This window comes from Elephantulus edwardii, unplaced genomic scaffold, assembly GCF_000299155.1.
Source record: "Elephantulus edwardii isolate Elephantulus edwardi_28Jun2011 unplaced genomic scaffold, EleEdw1.0 scaffold00106, whole genome shotgun sequence".
Classification (NCBI taxonomy): domain Eukaryota; kingdom Metazoa; phylum Chordata; class Mammalia; order Macroscelidea; family Macroscelididae; genus Elephantulus; species Elephantulus edwardii.
The window spans coordinates 380,388-406,137 of NW_006399856.1; the positions used below are offsets into that span (position 1 = coordinate 380,388).

The 25,750-nt window shown below is 48.3% G+C and overlaps 2 protein-coding genes across 2 annotated transcripts; one reads left to right on the forward strand and one right to left on the reverse strand.

The window, feature by feature from the left end:
- Window positions 1-26: 26 nt before the first annotated feature.
- Window positions 27-2,770, reverse strand: LOC102846421 (mitochondrial chaperone BCS1-like). Its single transcript, XM_006891895.1, has 7 exons — window positions 2,409-2,770; window positions 2,184-2,323; window positions 1,801-1,995; window positions 1,490-1,553; window positions 1,082-1,251; window positions 435-552; window positions 27-327 (listed from the first exon to the last, which is right to left on the reverse strand). Exons 1-7 carry the CDS (start codon window positions 2,726-2,728, stop codon window positions 75-77), a joined length of 1,260 nt encoding a protein of 419 aa, XP_006891957.1. The 5' UTR covers window positions 2,729-2,770; the 3' UTR covers window positions 27-74.
- Window positions 2,771-8,212: 5,442 nt separating this feature from the next.
- ZNF142 (zinc finger protein 142) lies at window positions 8,213-25,307 on the forward strand. Its single transcript, XM_006891940.1, has 7 exons — window positions 8,213-8,492; window positions 15,251-15,409; window positions 16,332-17,156; window positions 18,917-19,094; window positions 19,963-22,876; window positions 23,440-23,545; window positions 24,838-25,307. Exons 1-7 carry the CDS (start codon window positions 8,213-8,215, stop codon window positions 25,305-25,307), a joined length of 4,932 nt encoding a protein of 1,643 aa, XP_006892002.1.
- The last annotated feature ends 443 nt before the right edge of the window (window positions 25,308-25,750 follow it).

Consider the following 25,750-nt stretch of genomic DNA (forward strand, 5'->3'; position numbering starts at 1 on the left):
GAAGAGAGGCATCCGAGATTGGAGGATGGCAGGTGTTTATTGGTTTCCTCAGTTTAGAGATCTGGACACCCTGGTCACCTCTTCAAAGCCTCAACATTGTGGACTGCCCCTTCAGGGTCATTTTTATACATCATGAAGTAACCCTGCACCTGGGCAGGACTGATCTGGGTTGTAGTTTGAAGGACATGTTCTGCAAAGGTTTCAGCTAAGGAAGGGGCTTGCCCTGGATAGAACCTCTGGAACATCTGGGTCAGCTGCCAATGTGAGCAGTAGCCAACATACTCCTTTAGGTCTACTCGTCCAGGACGGACCAGGGCAGGATCCAACCTAAGAGGAGGAGGCAGGGAAAATAAAAGTCATGGGCACCAGTTCCACTAGCATCCCAAAAGACAACTTACAGACGTTCTGAAGGAAGGAGGCTGCGGGGCCCTTACCTGTCAACGTGGTTGGTTGTCATGAATACGATGCGTGCCTCTGTGGAAGCCACACCATCCAAGGCATTGAGAAGTCCACTAAACGTGAGCCGACCTAGACCTTGGTACTTTACTGGGTCTGGAGGAAAGTAGGGACAACGAAGAGTGGTCACAGCTCTATTGAAAAGGCTCAGTTCTTTCATCTTCCCAGCTTATCAATGCCTTCTGTCATTGTTCAGGGGTTATTTACTAAGCCATTCCTTGGCCTGCACAGACATGTTTCATTGTTCAAGAACATGTCAGTAATGATGTCTATGGAACTCAATCCACAGAAAATTCTTTACATTCCAGAATTGCTTTGCACATTAGAAGACAGCAGTTTTCCTCATCTCACAAGCCTCATGGAATTACAATTTCTGTAGAAATCTGCACGTTCCTTCTTTCTGGGTTCAGCTGTTACAAACATGAGAGCCGCAACCTCTAAGGGCATAATGAATTTTTCCAGCAATATGAATTTGCAGACACTTGGCCATAAGGCCTTGCATTTGAGGTTTTGCCAAAACACTGGAAGACATTGTTCTCCTCCCTCCACACTCCCCTTCCAGACTAATGCAGAAATGGTGCTTAATCAGTGCCGCTGGTGGGGTCTCACCCAGCACCAAACTCACTCTCCACGGCTATGTCCCGACTGAGGAAAGCAGCATCCACGTCCTCCAGGAGCACCAAGCTCTGCTGTGGGGCCACACTCAGCAGGTGGTTGAGCCGGTCATCAGAGAGGCTGGAGTCAGTGAGACTCAGCAGGCAGATGCTGTGTTCCAGCTCCCCAGCCAGGGCCGTGCTGCGGAGGCAGGCAAGGGGATGACAGGGTGGCGGGCCTCCTGGGAATTCTCGCTCAGGCCCAGATGCCCTTTCTGTCCTGGAAGTTGTGTCTGCGAAGTCTAACACTCCAACCACTCTTGACGGTCCACTTACCAGATTGACCCAGGACTCTCTTTCCCAAGTTGCTTTTCTAACCCCATCAGCCCAGGTTTTTTTCTCAAGTTTTGCCAAGTTAAGAGAATTTTTACTCTACTCACATAAAACTGCTCTTTCCACAACCGGGGGGCCCATAAAGCAGGTAGCCACGTCTATAGGGAATGCCTGGGAAGATAGCCAGGATAATCAAGACCTACACAGAATCATGATCTCTCTCTCTCCCAAATGTCCACATTCATTCCCAACTCAGCTATGCTCTGGGCTTGATGGGCTTGAAGTTGAAGAAATTATCCAGTAGGCAATTTTTCTTTCCCCTTCATTTTTAGAAATGGGCCTAAAGTTTTCTACTCGCCCTTATCACCTTTTCTAACACATCAAAAACAGCCCCTTCAAACCCCCAGCTGCTTCTCACCTCGGTCAGTGTACCACTTGGGGTTATCAATGAATTCTCGGACATCTCTGAGAATCCTGTCAGCCAGACCCTGTTGTAGAACTACAGAACTCAGTGGCCGCCGGCGTCGTGGGTAGCCAAACTGGCGCCATTCAGAGCCCACAGCTGTGTACATCAACGTCTTCCCTTCCTCCTGCTGTAGGGCCAGTGCTCGAGCTAGGAGAAGGGAGATGAGGCAAAGTCAGTGATTCTTCTTTGACCATGGCTGATTCTTGAATTAGACAAAGAGGTGTACCGAACAGCTACTTCTGGTTCCATGCACTTATGGACTTTCCAAGGCTCTTGAATGTCAAATTCCCCAGTCTCTGCAGCCCCACAAAGAGCCCTCCCTGTGCCATCCAAACCTTCCTCCAAGATGTTGAAGAAAACCTTTCGGTCGGTGCCCAGGGCTGTAAAGGTGACAGTTTCCCAAGGAGTGCCAGTCTGTAGGTCTACCATCTGCATCTCTCGACTTCGTTCCACTCTTATCCATTTACCCTGATACCTAAATAAGAATGGCCAAAAGGGTCAAACCCTGTTCCCTTCACTTTTTCTGCTTTCATGGAGCCCTGCTTGGTTCCCAGCCTTACCAGATAAAATGGTTTCCAGGACTGGGAATAAATTCAAACTTGGTGGAGATACGGCCACTTTCATGCTGAAGGTATGAAGTCTCAACACTGAGGTGCTGGCTTCGGGTACTGTGGCGGGTGAGCCAGCTTAGCAACCAACCATAGCTCCTGTCTCGAGCGGGGACTTCCAGTGTGATCATGTAATGGCGCCGGAATGCCACCATGCCCAGCTGGGCACCCTTCCGGGCCAGGGCAAGGGCTGTGCCCACACCTACCAGCCCAAATCCAGCCCCAAAGTAGGGATTGTCCTTCAGAGTCAGAATGAAGTCCGAGAGGGGCATCTTGAAAGGAGTCTTACAGGCCTGGCAGCATTATCAGAACCTAGAGGTGGGGAGCAGTGGAAATGGGACAAAGGTCAAGGTTAGCATAGAAACTGGATTCCATAACACCTGACCCACTCTCCCCTATGGGGACAGGTCAGCAATCCCTTGTCCTCAGACCTATGTCCACTGCTCCCCGCCCTCATTTGGTGGGTGGGAAGGGGTTGGAATGCGAAGAGTCCAAGATTTGAGACTCCAAGCCCTCAGCCTAGTTTGTTCTTAATTAACCTGAAGTGCAAACTCAGTCTCCAGACAGAGGATGGTGTCTGACGAGTCTGTAAAGTCGAACAAACAATAAAACTTTTACTTCACAACAGTGCAATCGAAGGATAGGATTTTTTGTGACCAACTAAGGCACAGAGGCCCAATGCCTCAAGTGAGCAGGAAGGAAATGACATTCTTCCAATGACATGGCTGGTTTTTTTTGTTTGTTTTTTTTTACATGGCTGTTTTGAGTAAGGTCTTTAAACATCCTCCCTTTCATACCCAATTCCTCATGTTGTTGGTGGTATGTGCCATTGGAACCAACTCATAGCTGACCCTCCAGTGGGTTTTCAGAGGTCATAAATCGGAAGGAGATTGCCCATCTTTCTTCCATGAAGCTACTGGTACATTTGGGCTGCATGCCTTTGGGATTGCAGCACAGCTTCTTACTACTAGGTCACCAGAGCTTCCTCATAACCTGTCCTATTTAGAACTTGTATTCTTTTCCATCTACATTATCTTTTATTTACTGAATTGATCTCTTAATTGGTCTCTATTCAGGCTTCACCAAAATTCTACATAGATGGGATCAGCTCCAATTCTAGCACTTGACTCAAATACTCAGAGGTGTATCGATGTTATGGTGGGTATGGCCTGTGCCCTGGGGTGCCACTTGAAAGACAGAGCCATTGAGTCATTTCTGTTAACTGTTTCCAGCTCCAGAGACAACAGAACATTCATCTCTCTCCTATGTGACAGCCCTGTACTGAACAGAGCTTTCTTCCCATCACCCCCATTCCAGTGTTACCCTGCTTCTAGCTCCCGTTCTTCCTGTTCATGCCTCTCAGACATCCACCTACAGTTAAATGCCTTCTATTCCCTTTGACAAGTTCTCAGATGGTAGGGCCTAGTGTATCCTACTAGAACCTTCCACCAAATTGGGGAAAGTAACCCAAGTCCCAGAGAAGTGTCAAAGCAATGGAAGGACCCAAAAGAGGTAGTTTTTTTAGAAAAATGGTGTCCCTCCCACAAGTAATGAGTTGGGCCCTTAACGCCAAATCTTTATTATTGGGCTAATTGTCCAACATGTACAATAACGCTAAATTTTTACGATAAGCATCAGACTTTGGACAGGTATGCTATTGTATACAGATACACCTCCCTAGTATCTCGAATTGTTCCTAAAAGACCACGGGATCAGGTGCGAACTGCTTAGTAGACAAGACTCTCACAATACAGTGCCCACCTACCTTTCCTGACTTAAGTTTCTCATGATCCTTGTCCAAAAACATATGCAAATAACCTCCCATCTCCCTGCTCTTGCAGGTCTCCCTATTTGGAATATATTCGTTCGTCTTTAATTCCCTCTGTTCTCACCAAACAGAATCCTGCCCATTTGCTCCTTCATCCACAGAATGACAAGGATTTGCTGAATTCTTCCCAGTAAATTGTGACCAGGTCTAATGATAGGCTGTAAGAACCCGAGGGGTAAGTACCAAATCTTTTCTGCCTCCCACACCTGGTCACTCTGCCTCGAACCTGGCTTGCAGAACAGTGAGCTGACAGCAGTGACCTCGGCTGAGGCTCTGAGTTAGGAGTCAGATTTCTAAAGGATACAGATTTCTAAAGCATGAAGAGCCAGCAGATAAAGCCATCCCTTCCTTTACTTGGTCCACGATAGAAGCCCCAAGCTCGCTCCCCGGATCCCCCCCATCCCCCAAGCTCGCGCGTCCAGACGCGTGGTTTGCAGTGACCCCCCTCACTCCGCCCCCTTACCTCCATGACACTCTGGCCTTCCCTCTCGTTGGTTTCACGGCCTCGTACTTGAGGGAAGCGCCGCTCGACCCCGCCCTGACTCGCATTTACTTCCCGCTACACCCACCAAGAAGGCCATGCCTCTCTGCCCCACAACTCTCGATGGTACTCCTTGCGCCCCAGGGCCGAGGGGCGGGGAGGAAAGGGAAACTCTAAGGGGGGGGAAACCATAGAGTAGCCCTCCCGCCGACGAGGAGGAGAGAGAGTGGCTCTCAGGCGTCCTATGTCCTAGAGGCGCCTGGGCCAGAGGCGGTCGCACAAAGCGAGCCCCGGGAGACCGCTCCGGCCGCTGGTCGACCATAGAGATGCGGCTCCAGCCGGCCGGGGAGCCGGGAGGTGAGTGTGCGAACGCAGGCTGAGAACTGCAGGACAGTGAGGGTGGAAAGAGCCGGAGGCAAAACTTTCTGACACCGGAGGATGAGCGGGTGGTCTGGGTGGGGGGAACGCCCGGGAGGAGGTGCTGAAGGGAGCACGCCGAGGAACGCGGCCCCGGAGCCTCAATCTGTCACTGCTCTGGACCGCTTTTGGGTACCTGCATCCTCCGTAGAGCCTTAATCGTGACGCTCTGTCTCGAGCTTTGCAGGTTACAAAACACTTTTCCCTCTCATCGGTTTTTGTGATCCCTGCTCTTTCTGGACAATGTGGATGCTGTTATCATTTCCACCTTACACGTCGTGACGCTCTGTCTCGAGCTTTGCAGGTTACAAAACACTTTTCCCTCTCATCGGTTTTTGTGATCCCAGCTCTTTCTGGACAATTTGGATGCTGTTATCATTTCCACCTTACAAGTGGAAAAACGGGGCCCCCAGAAACCAGGTGACTGTCTACCTGAAGCCATGCGGTAAGTCAGTGTGCCTTGGTCCCTAGAGGAGCTTTCTCACTGCCTTCATTTGTGTTTTCTCTTAACCTGGTCTCTTCTCTTGGACCCATCTGTCTCCAACCTCACCTTGCTTTACAGCAGATTAAGGTTCTCTGTCTAGATCCCATCGTCTCCCCTTTTCTGAGCTGTAGAGTGGTTTGCAGAGAATTCCTTTATTGCAGAAGGGCACTTAACCTGTGATCCAAGATTTGGAGTGGCAGGATTTTGGAGAAAAGGGAATATCAGACTGCAGGTCTAGGTTACTTTTTAATACCTATTGCTGCTCACCTGCCACCTGATTGCTTCCTGGCTTAAGGTCTTTACTGACTTTTCGTAATGCAGTTTCACGCCTGTCATTATTCTTGTTAGTTACAAAATGATGAATTACTCTCTTTTAACCATTTCTAACAGGATGTGCAATTTAACTGCCATGCATTTGTCAGCTGTGTCCCAGTGTTCACTTTGAGATCAGACTCTAGTCAATGAGTTTGAGATTTCTGCAAATGTTATTTCTTTACATGTAAGCATCCACTTGGATGCCTCATTTTAATCTGATGCATCTCTAAAGTTCTATAATTCATCACCAGAATCTCATTTGTCTGACTTGTATAAGTTGGTCATAAGAACCCACTTACATCAAGTCCATTCCAAGTCATGGCCGTCCTGCTTCTGATTTCAGAGACTGTAAATCCTGACAGAAGAAGACTATCCGTCTCTCTACTGTGGAGCAGATGGTGCATTTGAGCCATTACCCTTTCTGTTCGTAGCGTAACTACACCACCAGATCTCTTCTTGTTTAGGGATGTCAGGAGGCTCTATTTGGAGAAGAAGAAAAAAAACCCGAACAGCTGTAGGGACAGTGGTGCGAATCTGGGGCAGTGAAGGTTACAGCAGTGGGGACAAGGGACAGTGGTGAGGGATGGCAATGGTGAGGACACAGGACAGTGTGGTGCGCCCTCTCTGTGCTCTTCCTCCTCTGGGTGCACACGTGTGTCCATCTATAAAGCTGAGACACTGCCCCACTGGAAAAAAAACAACAACACACCAACAAAAAACAAACTATGCCACTTTAAAAGCTCAGCGACTAGGATAAGAAAGGATACTGGTAGGAAAACAGCACAGTGTAATGTGGTCTTCAAAACAACTGTGTATAAAGTGTCTTAATATATAAGAAACCACTTGGAAACCTTACCACTGAAGAGAGAGAGCAACGTAGCTTAAAAAGCCTTCATAGTAGAAGCGATTTGCATTTGTGCAGATTATTTTTTTTTCTTTTCTTGGAATGTGTGTGTGTGTGTGTACACATCATCAAATCGGATCCCACTGGTACAAGAGGAGATTGCTCATTCTTCTACAGCTGTGCGTCTGTTGGATTCGTACAGTGTGCTTCTGGGATTGCATTGCAGCTTTTTGCCACTAGGCCACCAGAGCTCCTTCTGCAGATTCTTAAAGGATAAATAGGAGTTAGAGCAGATAGACAAGAGAATATGAAAATAAACATCCGGCTAAAGGCATGGAAAATTTTAAGAGTCTTAAGGAGGGTCAGTTGTTTGATGGGATTGATTCAGACCTCTTGAGAGGTAGAAGATGAGTCTGCAAAGGTCAAGAGGTCACATCCTGAAGGACCTAATAGCCATGATAAGAAAGAGTCAAATTATAAAATGCTAAGAAGAAAGGGGACTTTGAGGATCCTTAGACTTCATCTAGTTTTATTGCACAGGAGAAAGCTCAGCCCTAAATTGCTTCATGACTCACTTAGCTAAGCTAAGCAGCGAAATAAGAAACCTAACTGGTGGTATTTATTTAATTTAATGAAAGTTTACAGAGACTTAGGGTTTCCATTCATTCATTGTTGCACTTTTCTTGCTGCCCACCTGCGCCCCCCAATTCACTCTTCTCCTTGCAAAGTAAAAGAAAAACTCTTTTATTGTTATACAGTCCCTCCCCCCAAGTCCACTCCATTGTGCTGCCTTCATTCTGAACTCTCATGATACTAATACCCAATCATATATCCCTTTTAAACAGTTCTCTCCCTCATCTATTTCAATGTGGTATACATCATTCCTCCCTCCTTCTCTGTCTTCCCTCAACCTCAATGTCAGTCCCGTTTTACAACAGAGGCCCTATGCAGTATTTGTCCTTTTGTGATGGAGATATTTCACTCAGCATAATGTCCTCCAGAGTCATCCATTTTGCATATTTCATGAGTCCCTTGCTTTTCAATGCAGCGTAGTGTTCCATTGTGTGACTATACCAGAGCTTCTCTATCCATTTTGTTTGTTGATGGGCTAACTGGTGGTATTTAAATAGTTTGGTGGGGATTTATTGGCTCTTTCCCAGTATTGGCCTATGCATTATAATTTCTATTAGTTTTGTTCCCTTATAGTCATAATAAGAAAATCTCTCTTAAGGTCAATAAGATGCAGCTTGAACTGTCTAGATTGGCAAGCACTGACTGCATATCTACACTGCCTGGGAAGAAAGTGAGACCTCTAAATCTTTGTTTTTGTTTTTCTTCTGGTTGCCTTCTCAGCGCTTGAGAGACAGAGAGAGCCCTGAAATTGGTGATGACAGACCCCATATTGGAATCACAGTCAACCAGCAACGCTGGGGAGATGGATAGACTGTGCTCTGAACTATTGCTGATCCCTCAGCCTCTCTCCAACCGTGGAATCCTGGAGCCTGTTCAGAGCCCCTGCCCTTCTGGGAGCCCCACCCCTCTGCCTGCCGAGCCAGGCTGTTTGCTCGTAGAGGCCACCACAACTGAAGAGGGCACGGGGAACATGGAGATCATTGTGGAAGCAGTAGCCGGAAACCTGTCCCCAGGGGCTCCTGGAGACGCTCCAGGTACAAATGCAGTTGTTTGCAGCCAGCGAGATAATCAGCCCTGAGGTTTTATCTGTGCTATTTTTGAACGTCCTGTAAATCTGTGAGAACACAGGCCAGCGTCCTATTTTTATACTTCGACGTGTTGTAATTTGTTGTGCAGTTGGTGAATGTTGACTCAAGACTGGCAAGGTAATACTGTACAACTTGGCAGAGTATTCTTAGGCTTAGTGGAGTCTGTTCTCATGAGAGCTCAGAGTGGTCTTTACATCTATGGGGCACCAAACTAGAGGTGAAGACTTTGTTGACACCTGTGGCCAGTCCTGGCATCTTACTCTTAGAGGTTACAGGGATTCCCATCAAACCCTCCTACCTACCCACAAACTACAGCCAGGAATTAGGCAAAAGGCTTAGGTACTCCCCACTACCTGGGTGTGGCATGGTTTTCTAGAAGTCATCTGGTACATAATAGTCTACCCTAGTCCTAAACAACCATGACTCTGGAAACTATGAACTTCGATAAATGTCAATGGTTGTAGAGGCCTTCAGGCCTTTTGTTCAAAGGGTCGCTATGAGTCATGCTCAACTCAAAGGCAATCAACAACAAATCTCTTATGCATAACATAACTAACTTTTCCAAGTGTACAAATTGAGAGTGGCACTTGAACATATCTATTTATCCTGGGAGAGTCTTTACCTTATTCTTCCTTTATCTACAACCCCCCCTTTAAAAAAAAACAAAACACAAAAAAACCCCTACTTGTTTTGTTGGTTTTTTTTAAATTTTATTTTATTATTTGTGTGTGTGTGTGTGTGTGTGTGTGTACCGTCAAATCAGATCTGATTGGTACAGCCCCTCCTCCGGCAGAGGATCTGGTGGATTTGAACCACCTATCTCTGGGATTGCAGTACAGCTTCTTGCCTCTAGACTACCAGAGCTGCCCCCAACTTGTTTTTTAAACTATTTTCTAGGTAGTTGTCAAAGAATACTAGAAAAGCTAACTGAAACTTTCTTGTGTAATGAAAAAAAAATCACAGATAAAGAGCCTGAGGAAAATATTTAGGATATGTAGAAAATAATTAATAGCCTTCAGATTCCAAGATTTTACCAATTAAAAAAATAAGTGGGAGAAGAATCTCAGTTCAGTCCTTTTATTTCTAAGGAAGAAATCAAAATCATCAGTACCTATATATAGAAGGTTACTTAATCTCATTAACACAAAAATAAATAAATTAAAGTTAAAAATAACCACAAGGGGCCTTTCTTTATTTCCTTTCAAGGAGGGAGATCTGTTCCTTTGGGGATATAATTTTCTAATAAATCTATCTTTACTTTTTTACTTTTAAAAAAACAAACCACAACATGTCATTTTTACTCTGCGAAAAATGAAACCTTTTTCAAAATCCAAGTGTTGGTGAGAATGTGAAGAAACAGCTTGTTGTTGTTGTTGTTATGTGCCGTCGAGTCGCTTGCGACTTATAGCGACCCTGTGTACAACAGCCCTAAACTCCGCTCTGTCCTGTGCCAATCGCACTGTCTCTGACACTCCCATCCCAGTTATCCCAGTCACTGAATCAATCCACCTCATAGAGGGCCTTCCTCTCCTGCGCTGTTGCTGTCCCTCCACCCTCCCAAGCATGATGTCCTTCTCCAAGGACCTGTCTCTCCTCACAACATGTCCAAAGTATGTTAGACGGAGCCTCAGAATCCTTGCCTCCAAGGAGCCACCCTCCTTGGAAGGTTTAACCCTCTCCAGGACAAATCTGTTTGTTTTCCTAGCAGTCCATGGTATTCTCAATACTCTTCTCCAGCACCACAGCTCAAAGGCATCAATTCTTCTTCTATCCTCCTTGGTCATTGTCCAACTCTCTGATGCATAACAGGTGATTGCGAAGATCATGGCCTGTATCAGACGCATCTTAGTCTCCAGAGAGACACCACTGCTCTTCAGGACTTACTATCTTATAATGCTGATAGAGTTTGGATTAATAGAATCCTTTGAAGATCAGGTTAGCTACTTTCCAAATTTTAAAACACACTTATTCTTTGACCTAGAAATTCTTCCAGGAATCTGGCCTAAGGAAAAACACACACAGGTATTAAAAATGAGATGTGAAGAGCTCCTCTATTTGTAGTGATTAGAAGTAACCACATATTCATCAATAAGAGCAAAATTCTGTCATGATTTATCAATACCACAAGTGAGACCCCCCAAAAAACCCCTATGAGGTTGTTCTAAAATACTTATAATTATTTATAACAGTTTTTATAAAAATAGCAAATGTTTGATCTGCTCCTTCACTTTTTTAGTTTTTCTCAATCAAAATATCTCTCTTTCTCTCATATATATATAATTGTGGGATATATGTTTGCACAGAAAAAGGCGTAAAAATGATACAGACCAAACTGTGTTGGGAGAAGAAGAACTTACTCTTTGTTTATTCTTCTGTATTATTTTTTAATATGTTGTTTTGTTATGTGCCGTCGAGTCACTTGTGATTCATAGCGACCTTATGTACAGCAGCTCTGAAACCTCCTCTATCCTGAGCCAATCGTATTGTCTCTGACACACCTACTCCCAGTACCCAAGTCACCAAGTCAGTCCATCTCATCAAGGGTTTCCTCTCTTGAGCTGTCCCTCTCCAAGGACTGGTCCCTTCTTGCAACATGCCCAAAGTATGTCAGACAGAGCTTCAGAATCCTTGCTCCCAAGGAGCAATCTGTTTTCACTTTCTCCAGGACAAACCTATTTGTTCTAATAGTCCATGGTATATTTAGTACTCTTCTTCAGCACCACAGCTCAAAGGCATCAATTCTTCTGTCATCTCTAGTCATCATCCAACTTTCTGATGCCTAATTTTTTGTATTGTTGAATATTTTCTTCCCCCTACTCTCAGTCAACCTTGCAGTGCACCCTTGTTCCACATTGTCATACACATAATACCTAATCATATATCCCTTTCTTTCAGACAGTTCTTCCCCTCATCAGTTCTAATGCAGTGTTCATTATATATCCACTCTTTGCCTATGCTCTCTCCAACTCCTTCATGTCTGTCATATTTTATAACAGCAGTGTTATCCAGTGTTTGTACTTTTGTGAGTGAGACATTTTACTCAGCAGAATGTCCTCCAGGCTCCCCCATGTTCTCTAATGTTGGACAAGTTCATGGTTTTTCAGTGCTGCATAATATTCCATTGAATGTACGGTAGTTATTTTATCCATTTTTTTTGTTAACGCATATTTGGGTTGCTTCCATCTCTTTGCTATACTTCTGTATCATATGACTTTATTGTACAATGACTATATTTTTTATTTGTTTAAACAACAGTAAAGAGGAAAGAGTCAGTTAAATAAATTTGGAGATCAGGTTTTATTATGAAACAAAGCTGTACTTAAATCATGACTTCACCGTTAACAAGCATGATAGCCTTTACCTCTTGGAATCTCAAGTCCCTTTTCTCAACTAGCAATTGGGAAGACTATATGGGAGTGTTTAGTGAGCTCTTACTAAAGTCTTATTATGGAAGTGCTTCAGCTCAAAAGTGCTCAAAGAAATAGTCTGAATTTTATGAAACACTGAGTCCTCACCTCATCATGTTGGATCATTTCCTCTAATTTAACTCATTCTTCCTCTTCACTCACATGATCTTGTAGTATCTGGCATGTAGTGAGTGCTTATGAAGATAATGTAATGTTCTCTCTCTACACTGTTGCCATCTTTCTTCAGATCTTTTGCTTTTGTAAGTCTCCTCCAATCCCTTTTCTTATTTTGATGTTCTCGCTAAGATTCAGAGCATAGAACCCAATGTAGGCCTGGTTGGGGCCTTCCTGAGATGTGTGGGATGATTATGGTCTCCAGGATGTGCCTCCTGAAGCAGTGCCTTAAATTTAGGACTATCCATTAAATACTTGTTGAAGGAATCTATTTTTCAGTTCCTCAGTGGCCCCTGGCATTTCTTCATGTTCTTACCTGTCTTTATTGCTTTTATATGTGTGTGTGTGTGTGTGTGTGTGTGTGTGCATTATACCTTTGTTTTTTGAGAGAAAAAGCTATGCATGTTCATTGTCTAAAAAAATAGTGCAGAAAGATGGAAGTAAATAACCTAGGATCCCCTTACTCATGGATAATCATTATAAATGATTCGGCGCATCCCTCTAAACTTTCTCCTGTGCATATATTCATCTAGACCTTTTTGCATAAATTCCGTATGTACTGTTTTGTTCTGTATGTACTGTTTTTAAACTTGTAATTTGAATGAAAGTTTACAAAGCAAATTGGTTGCCTATTTAATCATCCATACACATTTGCATAACCTGTTTTTAATAGAATTTGTTGTGATTGTATTTTATTTCAGAAAATACCCATTTCTGTTTCTACAGGTTCCTACCCTTGAGTTGTATGCTTATGCTCTAACTTACCCAGGGGTCCTTTAATTCTCTAGCCAGCCACTGTGTGATACAGACTCTAACCCTTTTATACAAGCTTGTGTGCTTCTCAAAGTCTTCTCATAGAGTAAATTCCTGCAAGATGAATTGCACATTTTAAGTTTAGAACAGATTGCCCTACAGAAAAGTTGCACCAATTTATATCCCCACCAGTAGCGTTAGCCTCACCTTGTAGCTTTGTCAGTGTTGGTGCCAACCTCCGGACCCAGCAGAGAGGGAAATGATAATTTTGTTTTGATTAGCATTGGTAATTGGGTCAATATTTTGTTTCATTTATTGGTTCTTTTTATTTTCTGAATTGGCTATTGGAAACCCTTTGGCACTGTTTTATAAGCTGTTCATCTTTTTTATTGATTTTGTAAAGCTCTTGATAGAACTGAAAGTAACACTTTGTCATTTGTGTTGCAGAGATTTCCCCCTGAGAGGATATGTTATAGTTTTATTGAGTTTTCTTTTGGAAGTTTCCTATTTTTGTTTGGGCAAAATATACTACTATTAATGTTTTCTGGATTTGGTTCATGTTTGTTCACCCACTTAACAAATATTTCTAAGCATCTAATAAGTTTTGTGCCAAGTACTGTGCTAGGTACTAGGAATATACACACATGGGCAAGATAGACTGTCCTTGACCTCATGGGACTTAACATTCAAGGTGATAGATTAGACCATCTTCACCCCATGGATGGATATTAAAATATTCACTGCACTTTGGACTAAGAGCCTGCGAGTCTCCTTCTGTCTGATATTGTGCCTTTCTTTGTTGGTCCTTGCCTGCAGGTGTCCTGGTAAAGGTGGTGGAAGTGTACTTCTGTGAGCGCTGCGAGCAGAGCTTTGCAGAGCCCGCTCTGCTGGCCCTGCACCAGTGCCCTCAGGCCCTCATACAGCCTGTGCAGGGCCTGCCTCGCTCCCCTTGCACTCTGGAGCTTCCTCCCAGCAACCTCACCCTCCCTGGCTCTCTGCAGGGCCAGAGCCCTCTGCCATGCCCTGTATGTAGACAGGAGTTTGCCCAGCCCCAGGCCCTGAAGAGCCACTTCAAGATTCACCAAAGCGCTCCTGCCACCTTCTCCTGCCCAGAATCTGGCTGTGCATTCTCCCCTGAAGATCGCAAGGGTCTACAGCACCACCTCAGGCAGACTCACAAAGCTGTTCCTGTGCCCTGTTCTTTCCGGGGCTGCCCTTTGCTCTTTGGAAGCCAGCAGGGCATGGAGCTACACCGGCAGACCCATTACCCTTTCCACTGCAGCCATTGCAGCTTCATGGGTTCCAACATCAAGCTATTCCGGCAGCATCAGCGCAGCCATGGTGCCAGAGCACAGGGAGAACTTTCTGCCGTTCAAGGCCCTCCGTCCCAGGAGCTGCGGCCAGGTATGAGACAAAGGGTCCCGTGGTCACCTGGAATGCACCATCAAGCCTGTGGGAGAGAGCAGTGCGTGAGTACGAGGGAATCCAGAGCAGCCGTTCAGGAAGACAGAATTACTGGATGATTTCTATATCTATAGATTATATCTACATCTCTGTCTATATCAATGCATGAAACCGTTGATCAGTCAGAATATGTAAGGTAGCCAAGAGGAAACCTTTGTCTCTGAGAAGGAGTAGAATTTGGCTGTTAATACATTTTGACCTTGAAGATACTTGGCTAATATTTTTTCTGATCCATTTCAGAATTTTCCAGGGGTAAAAGTTAAATGTCTATCAACAGAATGCTTGTAGACTACCTTTCAGAACAAATGGAATTAGGGAGTGAGGCAAGAGATGCTTGGGTTAGGTGAATACGTCACTGATTGTTCTTGCTCTTTTGTGAGGAAGACATACAACAAACCAAAACCCAGTGTGGGATGAATAGAGAAGCAGGAAGGAAATTGAGAAAACAGAGCAGGATTCTGATGAGAGAACTTAGCTTACAAAAGACTCAGCTGTTTTCTGAAGAAGAGTCCTAACAACTTTATTGTTAGAGCGGCCTCTGTTGAGAAGTTGATTGAGTAGATTCGAGGCAGCAAGATATGATGACCTTCAGCTGTTGAGTTGGGTTTCTCAGAATAAGATCAGGGTGTGTTGGCCTACACTGAGCTGGGGAGGTAGAGTTGACCCATTCTTACCTCTCAGCCCTCTGATAACCTCAAAGCTCTTACCTTCAGGGAGTCTGAGGCTGGTGTTACCTGAGGTTTCATCTCCTTTAGACTGGAGTATTGTTGACAGCTTAACTCCTGCTCCACCCATACCTGTCTTAAGTGGAATTAACTGTAGTTCCTTAGAACCTCAGATACCGTCATACCAGAGAAGAACATTCACTGGTTCCTGTAGACTTCATTAGGCTTTATGTATTTCTAGCACCGAAACAGCCTCCAGAAGAGGGGGAACCTTCAGAAGAAGCAGGCGTGCCCATGCCTGGGCAGGAGTCAGCGGAAGAGGAAGAGGAAGAAGAGAGTAACTCCCCGAAGGACTCCCAGAAATCCCCAGAAAATGGCAAGGAGGCTCAGCGGATGGAAGGTAATGGCACCATTCGGCACCAACACCATTAGCTTGACGATGGGGAGGAATGGGTGTAGATAGCCTGGCCTTGCAGCTCCCAGGTATGAAGTCAGCTTTGGTTTGGCCCCCTCATTTCTTTCCATTCCACCTTGACCTATCTGGTAGAAAAATGCTAAGTGAATAGAGACTCTGGGAATAGGATTGGGATAAATAGTTTGTTCTGGGCTGCTTTTCATAAGGCAGAAAACTCTCCTGTGGGGTAGATAATGGAATCCGTGGTATGAAATGCTAGTGATTACTGATGTTCAAGCCTCTGCTATCTGACATTGAGCTCCTTCAGATTTTTTTCCCCCACTTAAATCCTTGCTTCCCAGGTTTCCGAGATAGAACATTTGAAACCTATCTCCTGGGGAGTCTAATTAGTGTCAGGTGAACAGACAAGATCTGATTGTATATATTACCAGCTCTAAATCACCTCGAACCCCGTGAGCCAGCGTTTCGAAGCAAGAATGTTTTACCTCCTTTTCTTCTCACTCCCGTCGGGGTTATTTTCCTTCCAAACATCCCTGCTGGTCCTTTTGTTTACATCTATGGAACATGAGGCCCTTCTGTTTATTTTCTATGGAAGAATGTTCCATCTGGATTGTTCTTTTGAACAACTCTAAAGAAAAGGACAAGAACAGTGGGTGACTGGGTAAACCAAATGAAACAGGCCACAGCATGGGTTTCTAATTTTGTTTTTCTGAGTACTTGAATTGCCATCTATCAGCTCTTGTTTGAGGCCCTATTATTTGTTTCCTGGAGAGAAGGAGTCCGCTATCACAGTGTTTGTGCCCGGTTGGGGGGCGCGGGAATTGTGGGTATCCCATTATCAAAGACTCCGGCTCCAGCCTTCCCTGTCTCCCTGCTCATCCCCCTGTGCCTCTCCGCCCTCTCTCAGGTGAGGTGGCTTCTGGTGCTGAGTCCCTCTTCAAGACCCACATGTGTCCAGAGTGTAAGCGCTGCTTTAAGAAGCGGACCCACCTGGTGGAGCACCTGCATCTCCACTTCCCAGACCCCAGCCTCCAGTGCCCCAACTGCCAGAAGTTCTTCACCAGTAAGAGCAAGCTCAAGACCCACCTGCTTCGCGAGCTGGGCGAGAAGGCCCATCGCTGCCCGCTGTGCCACTACAGCGCCGTGGAGAGGAACGCGCTCAACCGCCACATGGCCAGCATGCACGAGGACATTTCCAACTTCTACTCGGACACCTACGCCTGTCCTGTGTGCCGCGAGGAATTCCACCGCAGCCAGGCCCTCAAGGAGCACCTCAAGAGCCACACGGCGGCGGCAGCAGCAGAGCCGCTGCCTCTCGGCTGCTTTCAGGAGGGCTGTGGCTACTCAGCGCCCCACCGCAAGGCCTTCGTGAAGCACCTGAAGGAGGCCCATGGGCTGCGAGCGGTGGAGTGCCGTCACCACTCGTGCCCCATGCTCTTCGCCACGGCCGAGGCCATGGAGGTCCACCACAAAAGCCATTACGCCTTCCACTGCCCCCACTGTGACTTCGCTTGCTCCAACAAGCACCTGTTCCGCAAGCACAAGAAGCAGGGCCACCCTGGCAGTGAAGAGCTGCGGTGCACTTTCTGCCCTTTCGCCACCTTCAACCCAGTGGCCTACCAGGACCACGTGGGCAAGATGCATGCACACGAGAAGATCCACCAGTGCCCCGAATGCAGCTTTGCCACCGCCCACAAGAGGGTGCTCATCCGACACATGCTGCTGCATACTGGTGAGATGGCCTGCGTCCTTACCGTGCCATAGTGATGACAGCTGGCGTGACCGTGACTGACGTGACAGGCCTTTGCGTACATCTTCTCCCTTCTCGTAGTCTTAGAGATAGGCCTGGTATTCTGGCTTTACAGATGAGCCTCGTAATATGGTTACCAGTTGTCTGATTCCAGAACCCATGTTCTAACCAATATGTTTTTTGCCTAAACTTAATCCTTTGTCCCAACCCCCAGTTCAGGCTGTTTGACCTTCAGTAATAGTGGACGTGCCCGGGTCAGGACAGATACTTCCCTTTGCATTTCAAGTTTTGGGATATGCCATGAGAGACACGTCCTGACAAAGAAACACAGTCATATACGTGTGGCCTTCCCACGGCTTGTGTGCTTATGACACTCAGACAGGGTCGCCTCGAATGACCAGGAAGCTGCATGTGTTTTAGATGAGACTTGGTTACCAGCATTACTGATGCTTTGGATTACAACCAAGTCAAGATTCCTGCCTGTCAGCATCCTCCTCGGGACCTTAGTGGGAGCCTCGGTGGACTGGCAGTGTATCAAAGGTCTCATCGAGGATTCTTTAGTTTGGGAAGGCCATTCATAGGAGGCTTAGGATAAAGCCATAGTTCCGTTGAGCAGATTATTTCTAAATATGCCTTAGTCACACAGTCTCATGTTTCATAGGCCTTTCCTAAAACTGTACATGTGCCCAGTGTTTTAGATGTTACAGACTTCTTTTAGATGCGTTATCCTCTTTAATCCATAAAAACAGTTTTGTGTTGAAGGCAGGTAAAGAGGAGAAAGCAAACACTGCAGAGTTAGGTGACTATTCCAAGACCACACATCTAGTCTCAAAGCCAGAGCACCGTGTTGCTTGCCAGAGAAAGGGGCTGGTGGGGTGGGCAGCTGATGACAGGTAGGGGCTCAGGAGAAACCTGCCTTCAGCCTCTTAGTGCCAGGCTTTGGCCAGCACACTGGCACCTTGACCGTTTGTTCTCACTGATACCATGAGCACTTCCACGCTCACACACATTTCCATTGAGTCGGAACCAACACTGATCTGGCCTTTCATCGGGTTCTCGGAGGCTGTAATTCTAACGGAGGACATTGCCCGCCTTTACTCTTCACAACTGTGTGAACCCAGTATTTTGCTTGCCCCCTCTTTGGAGATCGGGAGACAATTAGGCTGAAAGACCTGCCCACAGCCACAAATAATGCAAATTTGAGATTTTTAACCATCATTTAACAGTTCTCTATGTCTCAGTTTCCTCACCCATAAAATAGCTACTTAATACAAGTGTCCGCTTTATAGGGATGTTGTAAGGATTCAGGGAGAGGAAACATTATTAAATGGTCAGAAAAGCATCCACCTGGATAGCACAGTATAAATTTTGGCTATTAGTATTTTTATCACTATATCAGACTCTCTGGAAGGATTGGGTCAAATGGAGAATAGTTGGCTGTTCTGCCAGTGAGCAAATCAAAAGTGGACTTTAAGCTAGTTTTAAGTTAAAAATAAAAGCTCAGTGTTGCTTTCTTCCTGTCCTCCTCAGCGTAGGAGTCAGAGGAGCAGTGATCTGAGAGGGGTATGCCAGTGGAGGTGCGTTCAGCCCTTCGGTAGCACGTGGTGCCCCACATCTGGCAAGTGCTCCACATCTGGCAGGCGTCAGAGCAGGCTTGCTGAGCCGCGGGGTCTGGCAGCTCGCTCAGACTGGGTCTGATCCATGGTCTCTTCCCCTCGTCCTTACTCCTCTCCCCACTTAAGGTGAGAAACCTCACAAGTGCGAGCTGTGTGACTTCACATGCCGAGACGTGAGCTACCTGTCCAAGCACATGCTGACCCACTCCAACGTCAAGGATTACATGTGCACTGAGTGTGGCTACGTCACCAAGTGGAAGCACTACCTCAGCGTGCACATGCGCAAACATGCGGGAGACCTCAGGTATGAGCACACAGGCCTCTCCCCACCCTGTGAACCGGGTGCTGCCTCAGGCTTCTCCTGGCTCCCAGCCCTGACCCCATCACTCACTCATGACTCCTTAACCCTTTCCCTGCTCCCTTTGTCGTCTGTTGTCAGCCTCTGTGCGTATGGCCCAGTCTATGCATTGATTGCTTTCTGGGCTCAGGGAAAGGGCTACAGGCCTAGAGATACCACTTGAGTTCCGAGTCTGGTCTTGGTTAAGTGGTACTTTTCAAGTCCAGGCCAGTTCCTTTTGAACTTGTGAGCACAACTGGTTAGGAGGCTTGATCCAAAAAATTCCTGCTTTCATGGGATAATGGGATCTGGGTACAGAACTGCTCTGCTGAGCTCTAGCGGGGTTAGCGCCTAAGAAGTCAGTGGTGTGGTTGCTGCTGCTTAGGAAGCCGTCCAGCGTGGGGATCAGACCCTGAAGCTAGGCATTCAAATCCTGCCTGTGTCCCTCATTTCTTCTGTAACTTTTGGCAGGTTATTGACTCCTTTTTGTCTAAATTTCTCACTTGTAAAAATGTAGATACCTATTTCATGGGGTAGTGGGAAGGAGGATTCCATTAGATGGTTCAGGGACACTATTAAAGGCAGAGCCTGGCTCAGAGTTAAGAACCTGTTAGTGACTGATAGTTGTGATTAATTTTTTTTAATGTTTCTTGTGTGTGTGTGTGTGTGTGTGTGTGTGTACACCATCAAATTGGATTGTCGCTCCTCCAGCAGAGCATCTGGTGGATTCGAACCACACACCTCTGGGATTGCAGTGCAGCTTCTTGCCACTAGGCCACCAGAGCTCGCCAGTTGTGATTAATTTATGATTACTGCCCTCTTGTCTCCTTGGCAGATACCAGTGCAACCAGTGCTCCTATCGCTGCCACCGGGCCGACCAGCTGAGCAGCCACAAACTACGGCACCAGGGCAAGACCCTGATGTGTGAGGTGTGTGCTTTTGCCTGCAAGCGGAAGTATGAGCTGCAGAAGCACATGGCTTCCCAGCACCGCCCTGGCACGCCAGCCCCCCTCTACCCCTGCCGCTACTGCAGCTACCAGAGCCGCCACAAGCAGGCCCTGCTGAGCCACGAGAACTGCAAGCACACCCGGCTGCGGGAGTTCCGCTGTGCGCTCTGCGACTACCGCACCTTCAGCAACACCACACTCTTCTTCCACAAGCGAAAGGCCCACGGCTACGTGCCCGGGGACCAGGTCTGGCAGCTCCAGTACGCAAGCCAGGAGCCAGAGCGCTCCAGCCAGTGCCCAACACCCCTGCCAGACACGCAGTCCTCAAACCAGCTGTCCACCCAGCCTGAGGAGCTGGGCCCCGACCCTGGGACCGTGGTGGATCCCAGCCTGGTGCAGGCACTGCCAGAGACCAGCGAGGAGGATGGTGCTGGGAGACAGGATGGCGGCGGAGCTCCCCAGGGAGACGATCTGGCTGGCAGCCCCAGCCCAGCCGAGGTGGACGAGGGTGGCTGCACTCTTCACCTGGAGGCCCTGGGTGTGGAGCTGGAACCCACCGAGCCACCACTTGAGGACATCGCAGAGGCAGCCCCTGTGACATTCCGGCCTTTGGATCCCTCAGGGCCGCTGGGACTGGAAGGATCAGAGGGAGCTTTGACAGAGCTCACTAGCTTTGAAGGCGTTGAGCCTGCCAGCTTGGGTGCTGAAGAGCCCCTTCTGGAGAAGCCAGATCCTGAGCTCCTCAGACAGCCTCCCTTCCCAGAGGAGCCCTCTGGTGGCTGGGTGGAGACCTTCAAGGCAACGCCACCTGCTGAGACTGCACCCTCACCCCAGTTGCCCGAGTCAGAGTCCTTACTCAAGGCCCTACGGAGACAAGACAAAGAGCAAGCCGAGGCACTGGTGTTGGAGGGGCGCGTGCAGATGGTGGTGATCCAGGCAGAGGGGCAGGCCTTTCGCTGCCCTCACTGCCCTTTTATCACCCGCCGGGAAAAGGCCTTTAGTCTGCACAACAGGACTGGCTGCCAGGGTCGTCGAGAGCCCCTGCTGTGCCCTGAGTGTGGGGCCAGCTTCAAGCAGCAGCGGGGCCTTAGCACCCACCTGCTGAAGAAGTGCCCTGTTCTGCTCAGAAAAAACAAAGGCTTGTCCAGGTCCGACTCACCCAGCCCTCTGCCCACATGCACCCAGACCTCAGAGGATGCAAAAGCTGGGAAGCCCCCGCCAGAGCCGTTGGAAATAGAGCTGGTACTTCCAAAAGATCCTCCTCCTGAGCCGCCCCAGGAGCCAAGAGAAATAGAGGAGCCTCTCACTACCCTCTCTGGCTCCCCATTTCCTCCTGCAGGAGACCACCCCACGCCCACAGGGACATCTGACAAGTTCCACTTTGAGCAGGGCAAATTTCACTGCAACTCTTGCACATTCCTTTGCTCTCGACTGTCCTCCATTACTTCTCATGTGGCTGAAGGCTGCCGGGGTGCACGTGGAGGGGGTGGGAAGCGAGGGTCTCCCCAAGGCCAGCCTGTGGTGTCCCCCATGAACAATGGAGACCTTGCCCCCGAGGGCACTGGGAGCACAGAGCCCAGCCCTAGTGGTGGGGATGCAGCTCTGGTCCCCAGACAAAAGGGGGCTCGCTTCTCCTGCCCCACGTGCCCCTTCAGCTGCCAGCAGGAACGTGCTCTGAGGACTCACCAGGCCCGGGGCTGCCCCCTCGAGGAGTCTGGAGACCTGCATTGTGACCTCTGCCCATTTACCACCTCTGCTGCCACTGCCTTGAGGCTCCACCAGAAGAGGAGGCACCCGGCTGCAGGCGCTGCCCGAGGCCCCCGGCCACCCTTGCAGTGTGGGGACTGCAGCTTCACGTGCAAGCAGAGCCGATGTCTGCAGCAGCACCGGAGGCTCAAGCACGAAGGGGTGAAGCCACATCAGTGTCCTTTCTGTGACTTTTCCACCACCAGGCGGTACCGGCTGGAGGCTCACCAGTCTCGGCACACGGGCGTTGGCCGCATCCCCTGTACCTCCTGCCCCCAGACCTTTGGCACCAACTCCAAGCTCCGCTTGCACCGGCTGAGGGTACATGACAAGACGCCCACCCACTTCTGCCCACTCTGTGACTATAGTGGCTATCTCCGCCATGACATCACGCGCCATGTCAACAGCTGCCACCAGGGCACCCCCGCCTTTGCCTGCCCCCAGTGCGAGGCCCAGTTCAGCTCTGAGACGGCACTCAAGCAGCATGCTCTACGCCGGCACCCTGAGCCCGCACCTGCAGCCCCCGGCTCGCCAACAGAGGCTGCCCAGGGCCCCCTGCACTGCTCGCGCTGTGGGCTGCTGTGCCCCAGCCCTGCCAGCCTGCGTGGACACACCCGGAAGCAGCACCCCCGGCTGGAGTGCACGGCCTGTCGAGAGGCCTTCCCGAGCCGGCCGGCGCTGGAGGAGCACCGGAGGCAGCAGCATTTCAGCCACCGCTGTCAGCTCTGTGACTTTGCCGCCCGGGAGCAGGTGGGTCTGGTGAAGCACTACCTGGAGCAGCATGAGGACCCTGTATGCGCAGCCCCAGCTGTGGACGGGGATGCTAGCCAGCCCGCTCTGCGATGCCCCTTTTGTGACTTTGCATGCCGCCACCAGCTGGTGCTTGATCACCATGTGAAGGGACACGGGGGCACTCGGCTCTACAAGTGTACCGACTGTGCTTACAGCACCAAAAACCGGCAGAAGATCACCTGGCACAGCCGCATCCACACCGGGGAAAAGCCGTACCGCTGTCACCTCTGCCCCTATGCCTGTGCTGACCCCTCCCGCCTCAAGGTAAGGTCAGGGGCCTTGAAGCCAGGGCGGGGGAGGAGCGCAGGCCCTGGAGAGAAGCTACCTCTTCTCTAGTCCTAGGTTCTCCAAGCCTCAGATTCCTCATCTGTGAAAAAGGGATAATGCTAATTTCACAGAGTTGGTCCAAAGATGAGATTCTGTAATCGAGGCTTGAAATAGGATAAAAATATGTAATTTTTAAGGAGGTCACCTGGATGGTGATAATGGCTCACATTAACTAACAAGATACCAAACATTCTAACTTTAATCCATTATAAGATAAAGATACTTTATCTATTCCTCATTTTACAGATTAACAAAACTGGGGGTTAATTCACCCAGTATCTCAGCTAGTCAATGGCTGAGATTCAGACTCAGATCGAGGCCGAACTCAGTTGGTGTCAAATGATCAGACTTGCAGACCAGTCTTGGGCGTATGCATAGGATGGGAGCAGAGCACAAGTTTATGTGCCAACAGCTTCCTGTCTCTTGGCCTCTGTGCTCATCTGGTAAGTACCCAAGAGTGGGCCTCATCCAGGTATCTTCTCTGCTCTGCTCTCCTCTAGTACCACATGCGGATCCATAAGGAGGAACGCAAGTACCTGTGCCCCGACTGTGGCTACAAGTGCAAGTGGGTCAACCAGCTCAAATACCACATGAGTAAGCACACAGGTGAGGTCCTGTGCCCCTGACAGACCCTGAGGTGGTGTGTGTCCTCGCTTAGTGTCCTGATTTTCACATTGAGGCGATGTCCTAGAAGTGGTTCCCCACCTTCTTTAATAAAAAAGACCTTTCAAAGGGGAGCTCTGGTGGCCTAGTGGCAAGAAGCTGCACTGCAATCCCAGAGGTGCACGGTTTGAATCCACCAGATGCTCTGCTGGAGAAGGAGGGACAATTTCCTCCTGTACCAGTCAGATCTGATTTGATGGTACACACAAAAATAATAATAATAAAAAACTTTTTGCAGCAATGAATGGAAATCCAAATTCTCTGTAAATGTTCATTAAAATTATTTTTAAAAAATAGGAAAAAAGAAAAAAGACCTTTCAGAAGAGGGGTGAACCTGACAGTTGGAGCATGTGCAGCTCCCCACCCCTAGTTGAGAAACTCCAGCTTGAACAGGAATGAAGGCAGACAGGTCTACGTAGTCCCTGTATGAACATGGTGGAACAAGTATAGAGAAAACAGCGTTCTCCATTCAGTGCCCCTTTTCCTCCTGAGTTTGAGGCTGATGAAGTGTAAATCCACAGAGAAGGATTAATGGTGTGTCTGTGATCATTCCATGTGGCCCCTCCCTGGGGGAGGGTTCCACCAGATACATCCCAGGGCCCTCTGCCTGTCAATACCGCTAATTTTTTTTAAAGTATTTTTTTTTAATTTTATTATTTTTTGTGTATGTACCGTCAAATCAGATCTGACTGGTACAGGAGGAGATTTTCCCTCCTTCTCCGGCAGAGCATCTGGTGGATTCGAACAGTGTATCTTTGGGATTGCAGTACAACTTCTTGCCACTAGGCCACCAGAGCTCCCCAATACCGCTAATCTTGCCTCACCCCTTCCCCCACAACATTTTCTTTTATTTCTTGAGTTAAAGGAGGAGTTGGTTTTAAATTAATTCCAAAATCCCTTGAGTGCCTGCTTTGTGACCAAAAGGGAGCTAGAATCTCCCTTTTGGAAACTCCACAGTATTTGAGTAGTCATTACTGTCAGGCAGCCAGCCTGTATTTATTACTAATAGGAACAAATCACTATTAGGGGTCCAGTTAGCGGTCAGCCTCCATAGAGCACCTCCTGTATGAAAGGAGAGCTGCGGGAAAGACATGAAGTGTGAGACAGAACTGGAGCACTCCTAGGAAGTGGTCACTAAGTCAGATCTATGTGTGTGCGGATCACAGTCCCACGGTGACGTGAGGCTGCCCTGCCACTGTGTGACTCCCCCGTCCTGCCCTTGCTCTCCCCGACAGGACTGAAGCCATACCAGTGTCCCGAGTGTGAGTACTGCACCAACCGGGCGGACGCGCTGCGTGTGCATCGGGAGACGCGGCACCGGGACGCGCGGGCCTTCATGTGCGAACAGTGTGGCAAGGCCTTCAAGACGCGCTTCCTGCTGCGCACCCACCTCCGCAAGCACAGCGAGGCCAAACCCTACGTGTGCAACGTGTGCCACCGGGCGTTCAGGTGGGCCGCCGGCCTGCGCCACCACGCCCTCACCCACACTGACCGCCACCCCTTTTTCTGCAGACTCTGCAGCTACAAGGCCAAGCAGAAATTCCAGGTGGTCAAGCACGTGCGCAGGCACCACCCGGACCAGATGGACCCAAACCAGGGCGTGGGCAAGGACCCGACCACCCCCACAGTGCATCTGCATGACGTGCAGCTGGAGGACCCTGGCCCTCCTGCTCCTGCTGCACCGCCTACCGGACCTGAGGGCTAAGCAGCCACCCACTTCCCAGACAGGAAGAGGGTGTGCACCTGGACCTAGAGCAGGCCTGGGGAGTTCAGGGCTTGAGAAAAGACTGGCTTTGGGGTGTCAGGGAGGCTGGAACCGTCCTGGGACTCTGTATACTTGGGAGTTGACAGCTATATATATATATATATATATATATAAAAAGACACGGACAGCAACATGACTTCTTATTGAGGCACTCTCTTTTAACTCATGAGTTCTTAGTTTCTTCACCATCACTCCACTATAGCCCTGGTGTAAGATCTTGGTTTTATCTATTCTGTGCTCTTTACTTCTTACAATGTCACATTCTCATTTTCAGTTCATCCTCCTCCAGACAGATGTATCTAACCACATGTGCTGGTGTGCCTGATACTCTATAAAGCATGTTAAACAGAGTGATTACTAGCTTATTGATGCATCCAAATTCC

What these genes read in the sequence shown, in the direction of transcription:
- LOC102846421 (XM_006891895.1), bottom strand. Translation starts at nt 2,728, where the DNA reads ATGCCCCTCTCGGACTTCATTCTGACTCTGAAGGACAATCCCTACTTT. An exon ending in CCTGGAAACCATTTTATCTG is followed by an intron (nt 2,324 to 2,408) that starts GTAAGGCTGGGA and finishes ATTCTTATTTAG; the next exon opens with GTATCAGGGTAAATGGATAA. An exon ending in ACAACCAACCACGTTGACAG is followed by an intron (nt 328 to 434) that starts GTAAGGGCCCCG and finishes TCCTCCTCTTAG; the next exon opens with GTTGGATCCTGCCCTGGTCC.
- ZNF142 (XM_006891940.1), top strand. Translation starts at nt 8,213, where the DNA reads ATGACAGACCCCATATTGGAATCACAGTCAACCAGCAACGCTGGGGAG. An exon ending in GGCTCCTGGAGACGCTCCAG is followed by an intron (nt 8,493 to 15,250) that starts GTACAAATGCAG and finishes ATGTATTTCTAG; the next exon opens with CACCGAAACAGCCTCCAGAA. An exon ending in AAACATGCGGGAGACCTCAG is followed by an intron (nt 19,095 to 19,962) that starts GTATGAGCACAC and finishes TCTCCTTGGCAG; the next exon opens with ATACCAGTGCAACCAGTGCT.